This window comes from Halichoerus grypus, chromosome 3 (genome assembly GCF_964656455.1).
Source record: "Halichoerus grypus chromosome 3, mHalGry1.hap1.1, whole genome shotgun sequence".
Taxonomy (NCBI): domain Eukaryota; kingdom Metazoa; phylum Chordata; class Mammalia; order Carnivora; family Phocidae; genus Halichoerus; species Halichoerus grypus.
Genome location: NC_135714.1, coordinates 169,108,594 through 169,126,844, shown reverse-complemented (window position 1 = coordinate 169,126,844; position 18,251 = coordinate 169,108,594). Strand labels below are relative to the sequence as shown.

Sequence of the window (18,251 nt, the reverse complement as noted above, 5' to 3'; positions counted from 1 at the left end):
GTGTCCGGACAAGGCAGCCGAGTGCAGAGGCAGCAGCAGGGAGGAGGGAAGCCAGAATGAGCCAGTCACCACACTGAGCTGGGGCCGGGGGCTCTGTGGTGAGGCTCAGAAAGGCCTGGGGCTTGTGCTGGGCCACTGGGGTTCCAAGTGCATTGCTCTCCGGTGATGCCAGAACAGGACAGCTCTGCTAAGTGCTGAGCCCATCCAGACTCACGTCTGTCTGAGAAGCAGCAGGAGGAGTTGGAGGTCCCAAGACAAGAGTCTGGCAGGGGTGGGGAGAGAGAAGCTGACTCACTGAAGAACAGCCAGTGCCCTGCAAAAGCCTACTGGGGACCAGATGTGGTCCACGTGCTCAGGAGACGTGCACGTCTGTGGAAGGGTCAGTGGGAGCACGAGAAAAGTTCTAGCTACGCCCGAAAGCTGTGCTGTGGAGAAGGAGTTCACAAAGGAAATCCCAGAAAACTTAAGACGTCAAAATGAAGAAAGGAAAAGAAAAATCTAGCAAAACTCAATGGGTTGTTAAAAGGAAAGGAGTTTCAACTACCGGGTCAGTAGTTTAGTAGATTAGACCAATAGAAGGCACCTCCATTCCCCACCTCGACTGCCTAACTTCCCTCAGACACAGTAGCAGGGATTTAAAATTAGATTTTTATGTATTGGCCAAAACAAAACTGTCGAAACCACTCTAAAATGTTCCTGTTTTTTTTTTTTAAACTTGTTTATTGTCATATAAAACAGTACAACAGAAGTCAAAAAGTTGCAATGCAACAGAAGAAAAAACAAAACTCGGCTCTGTCAGACTAGCAAAGATACTACACGACAGTCTACAATGCCCGCGGGCATTCGGAAGAACTACGCCGACGGCAGCAGTGCCAGGGAGAAAACACAGTTCTCTGTGGACGTTTCTAGTGAAGTCGGCTGGTTAACTCAGTAATAAGGACGTGGCATCAGTGGGGCTGAGCCCATGAGGCCCACTGGGAATAGGCGTAGACCCACTGAAGCCATCCCGAGATCCTGTTCTTCTGGGTCCCAGACTGCAACCCCTGATGGGAGCCAACCCTTGAGCAACTGAGAATTACTGGTATTTGCAGACAACTAGCTAAAGGGCTTTGAAAGCTCAAAGCAAACTTTTCCCTTCGTGCTAGTACAAATATAATAAAATGTCGTGTCCTGCTGATCATGGTTCAATGGTATTGTTTCTACAGATAAAGCAGTACAACTCCATTATATTTCTATCAGTTTCTATCCCTCTGGTGAGTTTGGATGAAGAAGAGCATTAGTTAGCTTCTGTGGTTAAGGACAGGAGAAATCAGCTAATAAATGCAGCATACCAAGTATTTTCAGTTTAGAAAGGGAAGGTCTGAAAAATCAGTAAATGCTGTGCTAAGGCCCGGTTAGACCAGAACATCGACACTGCTCACTAATATGACAATCCACGAACAAAATTTACTTAAAATGAGCTCCGGCATCCTTAAATATTTATGACTGAATGCCTTATGTTTTATCAAAAGAGAATCACAGTCTAGAGCCTAACCTAAGGTGTGCTTAACCTACACGGTTTTATATAACTTTTTTTTTTCCAGATCCATAATGATTTTTAAATCGAACACAAAAACACTGGCAACTTATGGAAAAAAAATAAGAAATGTTACAATATTACAACCAGATGGTTTGCCAAGGAATGCAGAACAAATTAAAAAAATAAATAAAGCATGAAAAAGAGCACTGAGGAACAGAGAGCTGGAAACCATGGGCAGTACGACATGTTGACAAAACGGCACACTATGAGCAGGTGTTTTTCCACGTGGTACCTGTCAGCAGTCTGTATGCTGGGCTGAAGCACAGGTAAGAATTCCTGCTGCAGTAACCCCATGGGAGGGCTAGAAGGCCTTTAAAAAACAGCAAACAGCAGCATTCAAACACCCACACCGACTCACCCTGCACTGCAAAAACAACACGCCAGAGAAAATGCACAAGACTGGAACAGACTATGCAGAAACCCTTGAACCTCTACGGGCCCCCGGCCTCAGCGGTGTCTTTCGGGAGGACGGGAGAAGCTAGCAGTCCTCTCCCTGCACCTGCTGCTGGGGCACGTCCAGAGCATCTTGTTCCTGGGCCCCGAGCTCAGGCCACTCGAGATTTGGTGTAAAAGCAACCACCAAGGAAGAGGATGACGAGACGCAATTGAACAGCAGTGCGGAGAGGGGGTCACACTTGAGAAGACACATTTTTGAATCCAGCCTCCTTCACTCTCCATTCTGCTCATGCCCCCGCCAATCCCAGAGATAAACTTGGGGGCTTTTGATAACTATCTTTGCCAGGATTGAAGCCCCGAACTGAAGAGGCCCTTCCAGGACGACTAGAGGGGCTGGCAATGTTTTTGATCAAGAAAGGTTGAGCCTGAATTTCAAAAAGTATTGAGAAAAAGGAACAGATGGGGGGGGAGGGGAGGGAAGAAGTCTGGGACCCATGGCTTTACAGAATTCGAAACAAAGATTTGTGCACAGGACATGGTTTTTCCATTTTCACCCAGTCTAATGCAACTATGGTACTGCAAATATCGGCAAAGAAATAGTTCTCTATTTAAAAATACGTAAGGAGACAAAGCGTCTTTGTTCTGTTGGTCAGGCCCCGGGCGCCCTCAGGTTGGGACCCGCTAGCATCCGAGCAGACCAGACGGACTCACAACCTTACCCAAGGGGAGGGCTGTGCACTGCTCACAACACCTCTGCCACTCGGCTGGAGGCGCCACCCAAAAGGTCTGCGATGGCGTCAGAGAATTTGTTTGGAACCAAAGGGAAAAGCAATATAGATAGTTTTACTCAAGATTCTAGTCCTACCCCCTTAGTAAGAGCTCTCTGGCTTTATGCAGCTTGCTTCTCCCGCTGGCTAGGCATAAGTAATCTCAAATGCAGGCTTCAACTGAACTTTGAGACTCGCACGGTGAAGACTGGGCAAATTTCTAGAAGGTCAGCTCCCTACGTAACAGTCCCTATTCTTGCTTCCAAACAGAACAGCAGGTTTCCTAAGAGGCTTACTGGTCTTCTACAGGGTGTTAGAAGACATTGAAGTTTATACTGACCAAGGTGGGAGAGCCTGGAATTCTCTCCAAAGTCTAGAAATGCATGCTGTGCATCCCTGCCTTGCCCTAAACAACTCTTTACAGTGATATTATCTGGGTGTCCGAGAGCGCCTGCTTTCATCCCTTGTCCTAGAGGTTGTCTGCATGAAACCATGTCACTGCTTGGCTCGATACAAACTGGCTACAGAAGAAAGGTTCTGTATAATGAAGTTCGAGATCCAACTGTTGATTTTGTAACAGTCCATTCACTCATATTTCCACAGTTAAGCACTATCTGAAGTGAGATATCATCTATAAGCTTAACCCTAAGCAAATGTAGTTGATTCTAAGGCTGTTCCTATATTATGATAATTTGTACAGTAAGCGTTAATGTGAATTAACTAAAAAGTTATTAATATTAGGTATGTTTTATATATCCAGCCTCAAAACCTAGAAATCTTTTATTTTTAAGCCCACAAAAAGGGTTACCTAAGTTCCCATATCAACAAGTCATCTTCGTTCTCGACCACTGTTAAGAATATTTTTACCATGCAATTATTTGGCCCCTAGTTTTTATTTGCAGTCTTAGGGAAGGGAATGGAGATGGGAAGATGAGCATGTCCAGCCCATCTTGCCTAAGCCACCTAATGCATATCTCGTGTTTTCAAAAAACAGCCCTTGTTCTTTTAATTTAGACGTTTAGAATATCCATTAATACTATTTACAAGACGAAGGACAAAACCCCACTTAATCTTCCCATTCTTTAGAATGGATTCCCTAAGACCCTCTTCTCGATAGGAGTAAAGTAATGTTTGCGATTACACATAGCCACAATGCACATCTCATGCTTCCCTCTCAACATTTCTAAGGCTCTACAAAGACAGAAGGTGTGGAAAACTCATTCATTTTGCAATTGAGAGAAAAAGGACAAGGTTTTCAGCCTTAGCAACACTCCCTTCTCACTTGGGGCTCAGTCTCTTGCAGTGACTCTTAACTGACTCACGGCCATGCTGAGTCTGCAGGACGCAAAGGAGGAAGTATGAAAATAAAGCTACACGTGGCATTAACAGCACGGAGGATCTATTACCCAAACTACAATGAGTACTGAAGGATAGAAGCAAGATTTATGAGCTATTTAAAAATCATAAATGGTCACTAACTTCATGTAGGTGTGGGAGGGCACTGCCCGAGAGCAGACCCCCCACCACCATTTCTTGGGGCAGGGGTGTTTTTCTTAGAGGCACTAGACCCGGCTAGTTTCCCTTGCACTGTGCAAGCAATGACTGCTTGGGAAGCCTTCAAATAAATACTAAAATCCAAGTACAGTTTATAAATAAAGTCTGTAGCTTTTCCTAATCCATTACAATTTTAATTAAGCATGCCTCTTTCTTAATTAAAAACATTTATGTCTCACCAAAAATTTATAGGATTAGCCTGTAAATTTTGGAAAGGAAAAGATACCATGAATGAGACTTCCGTTTAGTGAAAAGGTTTCAAAAGTGACAGAAATATCCCAATTTAAACAATGCTTTATCAGAAACGTAGTTAAGGAAACACCAAATTTCAAAAGGTACCCAGAATCAAATCTACTCTCAAAAACAGGGACCAGGTTTGGATTCCTTTCTGTGAAACTTCTCAAAGCTACAGAAACTTACAAATATTTCCTACAAGCACATGAAAGGTGAGCACTTAGCATGGGACAGCAAGACAGCATACTTACTTGATCAGCATTCCTTGATTGGGCAGTAATTCCAGATGAATTTTCCCACCTTCCTGAGTTCTTAAGTAGGCGAATTCCTCCAGCATATCGATATCTGCAGGCCAGATTCAGGTTAACCACGTGCAGAAACAAGGTGCCCTGCTCTCTCGGAGGAGGACTGGGCTGGCAGTGACCGAGTGACTTGCCCAAGGCCACCCCGCTAACCAGAGTCAGTACCGGAACCCAGGCCGGTCTGATTCCCAAACTGACGATTCTTGTACCAACCAGACCACCTCGTAAAGATAAATATGTTTCTCCTACAGATGCTAATTAAACAGATTCTATATGATCATAACAGCAAAATCTTTTGTTTTCTTAGTAAGAAATGAAAGAGGCAGTGGGGGTGCTGGATCCCCGGAAACGGCGCTTGGACAAGGGCAGCACGTTCCTCACAAGTCGAAGGTGGTCTTTCCCTAACAACAGTGTGAAACACGACACTCCCTACGGCCGAAAGCAGCTGCTGGGCCGGGCCGCACGTGTGGTGGGTTCTCAGTGGCAGTTATAACAGCTGTGACACGGTGCTCTAACAGCTGACCCCGGGGGACAGCCAGTGCCCCCAGGAGAGGCCCCACGAGGCCCTGTGCTGACAGATGAAGGCCCATGAACTATTCTATTTTCTGGCCTCACCAGTCGCTCTGGGCCTCTCGGGAACCTGAAGGCTATTGATGTAGGCATCTCGGGTACCTGCCTAGAAGTCGATGGAGGTGGAAAGTGGAGCTGAGCTGACTGTATTCCTGATTCCGTGCATCACCTCTGTGAAGCCTTTTAGGACTCCCATTGAGACCAACTGCCACAGGCCCATTTTTAATCGTCATTCTTCCTCTCTTCCCCCCGAATAGTGAAAACCAGTATTTCTACCTGGAATGATTCATTCACTCTTGTACCATGCATTTATTCTAAAAAAAAAAAAAAGTCAGAATTTCTTATGCTCACACAGGAAAAAGGATACTTGTAACATAGTTGAAAAAATTCTCGTATTGGAAATTTCCTTGTTGGCAAATCTTACTGACAGCTTTCAAGAAAAGATTCTCTCCCCGTGGCCACTCTTGCTGAAGCAAGACAATCACGTGGCCCAGCGCCATGTCGTCCCTGCTGTCCGCGAAAGCTCGGAGCTGCAAGACAAGGATTTGTGCAGACATGGAAGGAAAAGGAAATCATGGGGTGATCTTAAATATACCAAATAGCACTTCCTGAAAAAATGCCGCTATATGAAAATGTGTGATCTAGGGAACAAAGCAGAACATACACTTGCCACGCAAACAACACGACTGCCTTCTGAGGGGGGTGGGTCCCAACCACAGAAGCCTGGCTTCCCTCTGTGCTGGGAACAAGGTCACTGAGCATCCTGACGGGAGCTGGACACGCCTGGCAGGCCTGAAGCTCGACTTTGGGAAAAGGGCGAGAGAAGCTGAGTGGTTCTGTATGGCACAGAGAAGGATTTGAGATTTCTTTGAAGGGGGCAGTTGCTGGTAGAGGGTGGGCCAGAAGGCGAGTAGGAGAGAAGGGTTTGAGGAGAACATGGACTGGGGAGCAGAAAGGCAGCGAGCAACAAGGAAGGAAGTGGCAGTGTGAAATGCAGAACCGGCCCAAGGACTAAATGAGCAGCTAGGCCCCAAATCACACTTTAAATTGTTTCTGTTGCCCCAAGGGATTCTGGCAATGAGTGAAGTCTGGGAATTACAGCCCTAAAACAGAGACCCAGTACTGCTGTTCTCTTGCTCACAAACCTTGGTGAAATGCACCTGCAGCCAAGGGCCTGGCGTTCTTCCAACAGCCTGTAAACCTTCCCAGCTCTGCTGGTGTTCACCTTAAAGCCTGAAATGCTTTCACCCCCCGCCCCACCCCACCCCACCCCTCCCCCGTCTTTAGGATAACAAACCCACCATCCCTCTATGAACCCAAGGGCATTTGTAATCTCTTCTTCTAGCTAATATATTCTGACATACGTTAATTCATACAATCTTACTGACCATCTCTACGGGCAGGTTATTTGGATAACTGTCACGCTTATTGGTAAACTGCTCGAGGATGGGGATCATTTCCCACTCATTTGTGCCTAGTGCAGTCCACAGTTGGTATTTGTTCATCGCTAGCCCATGTGCTCTCCCCACGACACCAAGTCACTCCAGATCATCAGAACAGTGTTCCAAATTAAACTGCGTTCATGCTAATCGGCCTTCAGCTTACCTTAAAGCAAGCCAGCATTAGATGCAGGCAGAACGGCATGATAGCCTTGCTGGTACAAGGCAGCAACTTCAGATCTGAACCTGTGGGCAAAAGTCCACAATATGTCTGTTATGAGCAAAGAAAACAGCTTTGAAAAGCATATATTTAAGATGCTTTCCAGAAAAAAAAGATAAGCAACAGTCACATGGTTTCAAATATAGTTAAACCACGATTCTATTTAGTGATGGTGAAATTGGTTTTTGAATGATCTCTGGATTTCATTTATCAATCTTCTTTCCTAACCTTGCTTAAATACTTTTTATTACAAAACATTTCAAATGTAGAGAAACAAACACAGGTGTTTGTAATACCGTGTTCAACACTCAGCTGTATAAAATGTTAACTTTTTGCTTTAAAGATTTTAATATAAAGTATCACAAATTTAGTTGAAACCTCTTGTGCACCTTGTCAGCTGTCCCTTCCCTTCTCCCTAAAGTAACTATTATCCTGAAGGCGCTGTTTTTCATTCCTCTGCAACAACAGAGGAAAGTTTTGCAAGTTTTCAGTCTACTATATAAATGGTGTCATATTGTATGCATCCTTCTGCAAACTGTTTTTGATACTAATACTATAGCTCTAGTTCATTGATTTTCAATGTCTATACAGTACTCTGCTATTTACATATGTCACAATTCATTTATCCATTCTTTTATGGTGGGCAGTGAGATGTCCAATTTTTCACTATTACAAACAATGCTAAAGTAAACATTCTTATATATATTTTCTTGTGCACTTGTGGGAAAGAAACTTCAGGCAATAGTTTTCAGACCAAGACCTTAATCCTTTCCTTTATGGTGTGTGCTCTTTATAACCTAAATCCTTCTCTACCCTGAGGATGAAATTAGCAAGAAATCATGGAGATCCTGTATATACATATTTACATATGTTTATGTACCTAAAACAAAAGGTTCATGAAATACAATTTACCTTTTTTACAGGAGATGAACTCATTTTAGTAATAATATTATATTCTATCTCATTAAAAGAAGAAAATGGTTGAAATTCATTACCTGGGGGGCTGAGGATCCACGTTTGAAAAGCACTGATCTAAGGGATTTAACTAGAAGAGGTATGTAACTAGGTAATGAGATGTTCAACCTGGAATAGCTAAACTGGTCTCCACAGTGATGGTATGAGTTTATACACCTTCCAGAAGGAGACGGGCAATGTGTGTCTTCACATCCGACAGTATTTCCACTCTGAATTCTGACGTGTCTGATATGGTAGCTTACTGTTTTAATCCGAATTTCCCATATTGCTAATAGGTTGAGAATCCTTTCAAATAGTTTATGGTCATTTGGATTTCTGCTTGTGAATCTGTTGTTCATATTCTTTGCTTGTTTTTCTATGAGGGGTTGGCTGGTTGTTTCTTACTGGTTTGAAGCAGCTCTTTCAAAAGTTTGATTCTATGTGCTGGATAACTTTCTTGCAGGCTAAGGCTTATCCTGTCACTTTGATCACAGTATCTTTTGTTGGTATTTTAATTTTAATGTGACTAAATTTACTAATCTTTTCCTTTCTGTTGTGTGCTTTTTGTAGCCTAAATCCTTCTCTACTTAGAAGGCCCAAATAATCTTTTCTTCTAAAAGCTTGAAAGTTTTACTTTCCATTTTTAATCTTAAAATTTAAATAATTATTTTGTAGTGTGAAGGAGGGATCACATTTTTGTTGTTTTTACATTTGGATTGATTGCCCCACTACCACTTATTGGGTAAACTCATGCTTGGCCCACCAAATTGTAATACCACCTGTTTCTTGGTTCTCTATTCTGTTCCATCCATCAGTCTCTATGCCAACACTACAGTATCTCTATTACTATAGCTTTAAAGTAAGTCTTGAAGTCAGCTAGGTCCAACCTTAACTACCTGATTTGCTTCTGTTTCACAGACACACTTTCTGAAGGGGTCTGGGCTATACCTTTTTTTTTTTAAAACCTCCCACGTACCTTAAACAGCTTCAATAATGATTAAGACTATCATGCTTTTGTCTTCTAGGAAATTTTAGTGTCCTAATAAATCTACCTACCAGTCACAAAGACCTTTTCTTCTTTTTTTTAAAAATAAAAATAAATGTTTATTTGAAATTATATATTATGCCACATAGTTTACTTTTCTGTTACATATTATTTATTTTTTATTTAAATTCAATTAGTCAACATACAGTACATCATTAGTTTCAGATGTAGTGTTCAATGATTAATCAGGTGCCTATAACAGCCAGTGCTCATCACATCACATGCCCTCCTTAATGCCCATTGCCCTGTTAATTCCATCCCCCCACCCACCTCCACTCCAGCAACTCTGTTTGTTTCCTATACTTAAGAGTCTCTCATGGATTTTCTCCCTCTCTGAAGACTTCCCATTCAGTTTTCCCTCCCTTCCCCTATGATCCTCTGCACTGTTTCTTATATTCTTATATTTCAGTTATGAGTGAAACCATATGACAATTGTCTCTGACTTCTTTCGCTCAGCATCATACCCTCCAGTTCCATCTACGTTGATGTAAATGGTAAGTATTCATCCTTTCTGATGGCTGAGTAATATTCCATTGTATATATGAACCACATCTTCTTTATCCATTCATTTGTCAATGGACAAAATAGTTTGGCTATTGTGGACATTGCTGCTATAAACATTGGGGTGCACGTGCCTCTTTGGATCACTACATCTGTATCTCTGGGGTAAATACCCAGTAGTGCAATTGCTGGGTCATAGGGTAGCTCTTTTTTTAACTTTTGGAGGAACCTCCATACCGTTTTCCAGAGTGGCTGCACCAGCTTGCATTCTCACCAACAGCGTAAAATGGTTTCCCTTTCTCTGCACCCTCGCCAACATCTGTTGTTTCCTAAGTTAATTTTAGCTATTCTGACTGGTGTGAGGTGGTATCTCATTGTGGTTTTGATTTGTATTTCCCTGATGCTCAGGCATGTGGAGCATATTTTCATGTGTCTGTTGGCCATTTGTATGTCTTCTGTGGAGAAATGTCTGTTCACATCTTCTGCCCATTTCTTGACTGGATTGCTTTTTGGGTGCTGAATTTGATAAGTTCTTTATAGAGCTTGGATACTAGCCCTTTATGTTATGTCATTTGCAAATATCTTCTCCCATTCAGTAGGTTGCCTCTTATTTTGTTGACTGTTTCCTCTGCTGTGCAGAAGCTTTTTATCTTGATGAAGTCCCAATAGTTCATTTTTGCTTTTGTTTCCCTTGCCTTTGGAGACGTGTCAAGCAAGAAGTTGCTGTGGCTGAGGTCGAAGAGGTTACTGTCTGTGTTCTCTCCCCAAGGATTTTGATGGATTCCTGTCTCACATTTAGGTCTTTCATCCATTTTGAGTTTATCCTTATGTATGGTGTAAGAAAATGGTGCAGTTTCATTCTTCTGCATGTTGCTGTCCAGTTTTCCCAACACCATTTGTTGAAGAGACTGTCCTTTTTCCATTGGATATTCTTTCCTGCTTTGTTGAAGATCAGTTGACCAGAGAGTTGAGAGTCAACCAGAGAGCTGACCAGAGAGTTCCATTTCTGGGTTCTCTATTCTGTTTCATTGATCTATGTGTCTGTTTTTGTGCTAGTATCATATGGTCTTGATGATGACAGCTTTGTAATAGAGCCTGAAGTCTGGCATTGTGATGCCACCAGCTTTGGTTTTCTTTTGCAACATTCCTCTGGCTATCCCGGGTCTTTTCTGGTTCCATACAAACTTTAGGATTGTTTGTTCCAGCTCTGTGAAAAATGTGAATGGTATTTTAACAGGAATTGCACTGAATGTGTAGATTGCTCTGGGTAGCAAAAACATTTTAACAATATTTATTCTTCCAATCCATGAGAATGGAAGTTTTTCCATTTCTTTGTGTCTTCCTCAATTTCTTTCGTAAGTGTTCTGTAGTTTTTAGAGTACAGATCCTTTACCTCTTTGGTTAGGCTTATTCCTAGGTATCTTATGGTTTTTGGTGCAATTGTAAATGGCATTGATTCCTTAAATTCTTTCTTCTGTCTCATTGTTAGTGTATAGAAATGCAACTGACTTTTGTGCATTGATTTCATATCCTGCCACGCTGAATTCCTGTATGAGTTCTAGCAATTTTGGGGTGGAGTCTTTTGGGTTTTCCACATGAACTATCATGTCATCTGCAAAAAGAGATAGTTTGACTTCTTCTTTGACAATCTGAATGCCTTTTATTTCTTTTTGTTGTCTGATTGTTGAGGTTAGGACTTCTAGTACTATGTTGAACAACAGTGATGAGAATGGGCATCCCTGTCGTGTTCCTGACCTTAGGGGAAAAGCTCTCATTTTTTCCCCATTGAGAATGATATTCACTGTGGGCTTTTCGTAAATGGCTTTTATGATATTGAGGTATGTTCCCTCTATCCCTACACTGTGGAGAGTTTTAATCAAGAAAGGATGCTGTATTTTGTCAAATGCTTTTTCTGCATTAATTGAGAGGATCATATGGTTCTTGTCCTTCTTTTATGAATGTGATGTATCATGTTATTGATTTGTGAATGTTGAACCAGCCTCGCAGCCCAGGAATAAATCCTACTTGGTCGTGGTGAATAATCCTTTTAATGTACTGTTGGATCCTATTGGCTAGGATCTTGGTGAGAATTCTGGCATCCATGTTCATCAGGGAAATTGGTCTGTAGTTCTCCTTTTTGGTGGGGTCTTTGTCTGGTTTTGGGATCAAGGTAACGCTGGCCTCACAGAACGAGTTTGGAAGTTTTCCTTACTTTTTTTTTTTTAAACAGCTTCAGAAGAATAGGTATCAGTTCTTCCTTCAATGTTTGGTAGAATTCCCCTAGGAAGCCATCCAGCCCCGGACTCTTGTTTGTTGGGAGATTTTTGATTACTGCTTCAATTTCCTTGCTGGTTATGGGTCTGTTCAGGTTTTCTATTTTTTCCTGTTACAGTTTTGGTAGTTTATAAGTTTCCAGGAACGCATCCATTTCTTCCAGATCGCCTAAGTTGTTGACATATAGTTGCTCATAATATGTTTTGTTTTTAAAGATTTATTTATTTATTTGAGAGAGACACAGCGAGAGAGGGAACACAAGCAGGGGGAGTGGGAGAGGGAGAAGCAGGCTTCCGGCAGAGCAGGGAGCCCGATGCGGGGCTCGATCCCAGGACCCTGAGATCATGACCTGAGCCACCCAGGCGCCCCTCATAACATGTTCTCAAAATTGTTTTTATCTCCTTGGTGTTGGTAGTGATCTCTCCTCTTTCATTCATGATTTTATTAATTTGGGTCCTTTCTTTTTTCTAAGTCTGGCTAGGGGTTTATTGATCTTATTAATTCTTCCAAGAACCAGCTTCTAGTTTCATTGATCTGTTCTACCATTCTTTTGGTTTCTATTTCATTGGTTTCTGCTCTAATCTTTATTATTTCTCTTCTCCTGTTCGGTTTAGGCTTTATTTGTTGTTCTTTCTCCACATCCTTTAGGTGTAAGATTAGCTTGTGTATTTGAGACTTTTCTAATTTTTTTTTTTTAAAGATTATTTATTTATTTATTTGAGAGAGAGACACAGCGAGAGAGGGAACACAAGCAGGGGGAGTGGGAGAGGGAGAAGCAGGCTTCCCGCTGAGCAGGGAGCCCAATGTGGGGCTCGATCCCAGGACCCTGGGATCACGACCTGAGCCGAAGGCAGACGCTTAACTGACTGAGCCACCCAGGCGCCCCGGGACTTTTCTAATTTTTTGAGAAAGGCTTGTATTGCTATGTACTTCCCTCTTAGGACCACCTTTGCTGTATCCCAAAGGTTTTCAACAGTTGTGTTTTCATTTTCATTTGTTTCCATGAATTTTTAATTCTTTCATTTCCTGGTTGACCCATTCATTCTTTAGTAGGATGCTCTTTAATCTCCAAGTGTTTCTTTCCAAATTTCCTCTTGTGACTGAGTTCAAGTTTCAAAGAACTGTGGTCTGAAAATATGCAGGGAATAATCCCAATCTTTTGGTACCAGCTGAGACCTGATTTGTGACCCAGTATGTGAACTATTCTGGAGAATGTTCCATGTGCACTCGAGAGGAATGTGCACTCTCTTGCTTTAAGAAGAAATGCTCTGTGTATATCTGTGAAGTCCATCTGGTCCAGTGTGTCATTCAAAGCCCTTATTTCCTTGTTGATCTTCTGCTTAGATGATCTGTCCATTGCTGTGAGTGAGGTGTTGACGTCTCCTACTATTATTGTGTTATTATCAATGTGTTTAATTTGGTTATTAATTGGTTTATATATTTGACTTCTCCCAAGGTAGGAGAATATTTATAATTGTTAGATCTTCTTGTTGGATAGACTCTTTAAGTGTGATATAGTGTCCATCTTCATCTCTTAGTAAGTCTTCGGTTTAAAACCTAATTTGTCTGATATGTGGATTGCTACCCCAGCTTTCTTTTGATGTCCATTAGCATGACAAAGGGTTCTCCACCCCCTCCCTGTCAATCAGGAGGTGTCTTTAGGTCTAAAATGAGTCTCTTGTAGACAGCATATGGATGGCTCTTGCTTTTTTTATTCAATCTGATACATTGTATCTTTTGTTTGGAGTATTTAACCCATTTACATGCAGAGTAACTATTGAAAAATGATGAATTTAGTGCCATTGTATTACCTACGAAGTCCCTGTTTCCGTAGACGGTCTCTGTTTCTTTCTGGTTTATTTTACTTTTGGGCTCTCTCTTCGCTTACAGGATCCCCTTTAATATTTCTTGCAGGGCTGTTTTAGTGATCACAAATTCTTTTAGTTTCTGTTTGTCCTGGAAGCTCTTTATCTCTCCTTCCATTCTCAATGACAGCCTTGCTGGATAAAGTATTCCTGGCTGCATGTTTTTCTCATTTAGCACCCTGAATATACCATGCCAGCCCCTCTGGCCTGCCAGGTCTCTGTGGATAGGTCTGCTGCCATTCCTACCCCTGTAGGTTAAGAACCTCTTGTCTGGAGCTGCTTTCAAGATTTTCTTTTTATCGCTGAAGTTTGCAAGCTTCACTAATATATGTCAGGGTGTTGATCTATTTTTATTGATTTTTGAGGGGGTGCGGTTCTCTCTACCTCTTGGATTTGAATGCCTGTTTCCTTCCCAGATTAGGTAAGTTCTCAGCTATGATTTGCTCAAATATAACTTCTGTCCCTCTCTCTCTCTTCTTCCTCTGGGACCCCAATAATTCTAATATTGTTTTGCTTTATGGTATTGCTGATTTCTCAAAGCCTCCCCTCATGGTCCATTAGTTGTTTTTCTCTTTTCCTCAGCTTCCTTCCTTTCCATCACCTTGTCTTCTATGTCACTGACTCTTTCTTCTGCCTCATTTACCCCAGCTGTTAGAGCATCCATTTTAGACTGCATCTCAGTTAAAGCATTTTTAATTTCAACCTGATTAGATCTCCTTTCTGCACTAAGAAATTCTGTATAGAGTTTTTTATGCTTTTTTCAAGCCTAGCTATTAACTTTATAATTGTTATACTGAATTCCATCTCTGACATCTTACTTATATCCATATCGATTAGATCTGTGGCAGAGTATTACCTCTGGTTCTTTCTTTTGTTGTGAATTCCTCCTTCTAGTCATTTTGCCCAGAGAAGAATGAATGAACGAGAGAACAAAATCAAAAATATCAACCACGACCCAAGACAAATACACACTACACGAATCTGAAGAGGTCAGAAACCAAAAAAGAAAAGAAAAAAAAAAAAAAGAGAAAAGAAGAGAATATACTCTCCCAGGTGGACAAAACAGGGTGATCCACTTGGTCCTGGGTGTTACTTTGGTCTGTTTGTTAGAAGACACTAAATCCCAAAATTGTAAAGAAAGCAAAACCTTATATATATATTGAATACAGTGAAAGGAAGCCAAAAATGAAGAATATATTTATAAAATGTAAATGTAAAAATGAAAGTTAAAAAAAAAAAGACTTAAAAACAAAGAGTTGATCAAATAAGAAACTCGTTGAAAAAAAAAAAAAAGGAAAATTTTAAACTGAAAGATAAAATGAATCAGAAAAAAACCTCAAATTCTATATACTATTTTCTCCTAGCACTGGAGTTTTGCAGTTCTGTGTGCTCTGTAAACTCAGTATTTGCCTGACGTTCCAGCTGGTCTTCTGGGGGGAAGGGCCTGCTGCCCTGATTCTCAGGTGTCTTTGCCTGGGCAGAGGTGCACTGCCTCTTGCCAGGGGGGTGGGATCCGTGTAAGCTATTTTGGGTTGCTCTATGTGGCTTTTGTTCCCTGAAGGCTTTCTGTGCTACTTTAGAGGATGAAAATAAAAATGGCCAATCTCCAGCCCCAGAGCTGAAAGATTGTGGCCCCTCTCTCTTCAGTAAGCCCTCAGGGAAAAGCAGTCTTCACTTTTGTGTACACCAAACTCTGCAGGCTCCTGTGGTTTGCACCCCCACCAATCGTCCCAGGGAAAGGAGGAGGGTTACTCCAAGCCTGCCACTTGCAGGGCCCCCGCACGGACAGCAATACTTTTTCTTCCAAAAAATGTTATCATTTTAGCTTTTCCATTTAGTCTCAGCTCCATCTCAAATTAGTTTTTGTGAATAATATGACATGCTTGAGGATGTGGATTGCTTGAGGATCCTTTTTCTTTCTACACCAGAGGCCCTTTGTTCCAGCACCAACTGGTTGAAGAGTCCTTCCTTTCTCCAAAGAATTGCTCTGGTGCCTTCACTGAAAATCATCTGACCATATTTGTATGGGTCTCTTTCTGGATTTTTCACTCTTATGCCAATACCGTCTGGATAACTGTAGCTTTATATTAAAAGTCTTGCTATCAGGTAGGGTAAGTTGCCCAGTTTTGTTATCTTTTTCAAAACTGTTTCAGCTATTCTAGATTGCACTTCCCTATGGATTTGAGAATCAAATTTGTCAATTTCTACAAAAAAAGTCTGCTGGGATTTTGATTGGGATTGCACTGAGTCTATAAATACATTTGGGGAGAACTGGAACCGTAACACATATGAGTCTTCCAATCTATGAACATGATGTTGCACATTTTTCAATAAATTTGTCCCTAAGTATTTCATGTTTTTTGATGTTATTCTATTTGGAGATTCCGTAGGCCTGTCTCATGTAGCCACATACGTAGCCACAGTCTACATACGTTTTCTGTTTTCAAACTTTATGCCTTCCTTTTTCTTCCCTATTGTGCTGGCTACAAGCTCCAGTACGCTGAATTGAAGTGGTAAGAGCAAACACTCTTGTATTGTTGCTGATCTTGGGAAAAGCATTTGCTATTTCATAGTTAAGGATGCTGTTGAGGAACAACTATTTTAGTTTGCTAAGATTTTTTAAAAATCATGAATGATAAATGCAAACATAACAGAACCTATCTGTATCTATTAAGAGAATCATGTGATTTTTCTCCTTTACTATGCTGAAGTGGTGATATTACAGTGTATGATTTTTCTACATTAAACCACCTTTGCATTCCCAGTATACTTGGTCATATGTGTTATCCTTCTTATATACTGCTGTATTCAATTTGCTAAGATTTTTTGAGAATTTTGGAATCTATGTTTATGATGGATGCTGGCCTTTAATGTCCTTTTCTGGTAATGCTCTTATTTGGTTTTGCTGTTAGGTTATGTTGACCTTAAAAACTGAATTGGGAAGCGTTCCCTCTTTCTCTATTTTCTCCAAGGTGTAGGGTTGATGTTATTTCTTCCTAAGTGCCTGACAGAATTCACCAGTGAAGCCACTTTGATCTGGAGTTCTGTGGGAAAGTTTCTGATAACAGTTTAATTTTTTTGATAGATGTAGGAATATTCTTATTTTCTATTTCATTATGAGTCAGTTCTGGCAAGTTGTGTTTCTCAAGGAATTTTTCCGTTTCATCTAAATTGTTGAATTTATTGGCATAAAGTTATTAATAATTTATTCTCTTAATGTCCTTTTGATTTCAGTAGGATCTGTAGTGACATTCCTTCTTTCATTCCTGCTATCGGTAACTTGTGCTCACTTTCTCATCAATCTTGTTAGGAGTTTATCAATTTTTTCTCAAAAAAACAACATTTAGCTTTTCTAATTTCCTCTATTTCACTGATTTCTGCCCTTGTTATTTCCTGTCTTCTACTTTCTTTGGGTTTCATTTGTTTATCTTTTTCTAACCTCTAATGTGGAAACTTAGAACCCTGACAGTGAATCTTTCTTCCATTCTTATATAAGCATTACAACTAAATTTATGTAGTTTTTCAAGCAATGTGCTACTTGAGGTAAAGCTCAAAATAGCCTGAGAGGGAAATGCTAGGAGACACTTCTTAACTAAGAATCATCTGCAAGTTTTCCGAGAATTGGTAAAGATAGGAAAAGGAGTTCACGGATATTCTTCAGAGATAACAAACTCAGGAAGTGAAGAGAACTTTCGAAGAAAGACAGATTTACAGCTGCTTATGAAATCAGTGCCAAGGACAAGCTTGGCAAAGGATTAACTTTTTATACAGTTTGTCAAACCCCTCAGATCACACAGTATTATTTCATCAGGAATCTTAAAGAATTTCCCGGCCTTGGGTCCTAGAGCCATATTTACAAAATAAGAATAAAACTTGTCACTGTACCTTTTCTAAATTTGGGCTTTATTTTTGAGGGTTCCTCCTGTGATTTGCCTCCATCTTGAATGGGGAGTACCATGTAGCACATCAAATCAAGGACTTTTTCACATGTCATCTAAAGATCAGATGAAAAAGCACCAATCTGAAATTTTCTCATTGAAAGCAAATCAACAGAATACTAATATGTGTAGCAGACAACTGGGCAATGTGTGTACATGGAAGGCTGTAGCACTACCTCAAGACTCTATGAGATCATTACTGTTTGCTCAACAGCAAATGTAGAAAAAGTAACTGAGATTGAATCGAGGTACTAGATCTTTGGGGGAATAATAACTCATTCTTTGCTATTAAAACAAAAGAACAAAAATTAAAAATTAGTTGAGTATTAACTAAACTACCAACGTGTTTAACAGCACAGTGGCCCATCTTAAAGACATTTACTAACTCAATGAATAGAAAATACTACTCAACTGAATAGAAAAATCAACAATTGGGGACACAAAGTACTGAACTACATGGTATAATACAGAGCATAATTTAAAATGAAGGAGAAACATACACAGGCTAAACTAGCTGGAAAAGGTTCAGATAGGAAGGTTACCCTTATCTCAACCTTAAAGGGAGGGAAGAATTTGAAATGTGGAAAAGAGATAAAAGGGTTTTCAGAGGAGA

General features: G+C 40.8%; 1 protein-coding gene across 4 annotated transcripts in view; it reads right to left on the bottom strand.

Moving 5' to 3' along the window:
* INTS10 (integrator complex subunit 10) overlaps nucleotides 1–18,251 on the bottom strand; it is a 39,692-nt gene that overhangs the window by 770 nt on the left and 20,671 nt on the right. For 3 of the 4 annotated variants that reach the window (XM_036102370.2, XM_036102373.2, XM_036102374.2), the window contains 5 exons: nucleotides 17,586–17,694; nucleotides 7,008–7,087; nucleotides 5,770–5,932; nucleotides 4,782–4,875; nucleotides 1,812–1,889 (listed from right to left, as the gene is read on the bottom strand). In XM_036102370.2, the coding sequence (XP_035958263.1) occupies nucleotides 1,812–1,889; nucleotides 4,782–4,875; nucleotides 5,770–5,932; nucleotides 7,008–7,087; nucleotides 17,586–17,694 (524 nt within the window). The remainder of the gene's footprint in view (nucleotides 1–1,811; nucleotides 1,890–4,781; nucleotides 4,876–5,769; nucleotides 5,933–7,007; nucleotides 7,088–17,585; nucleotides 17,695–18,251) is intronic. The other variant, XM_036102372.2, reaches the window with a different exon arrangement.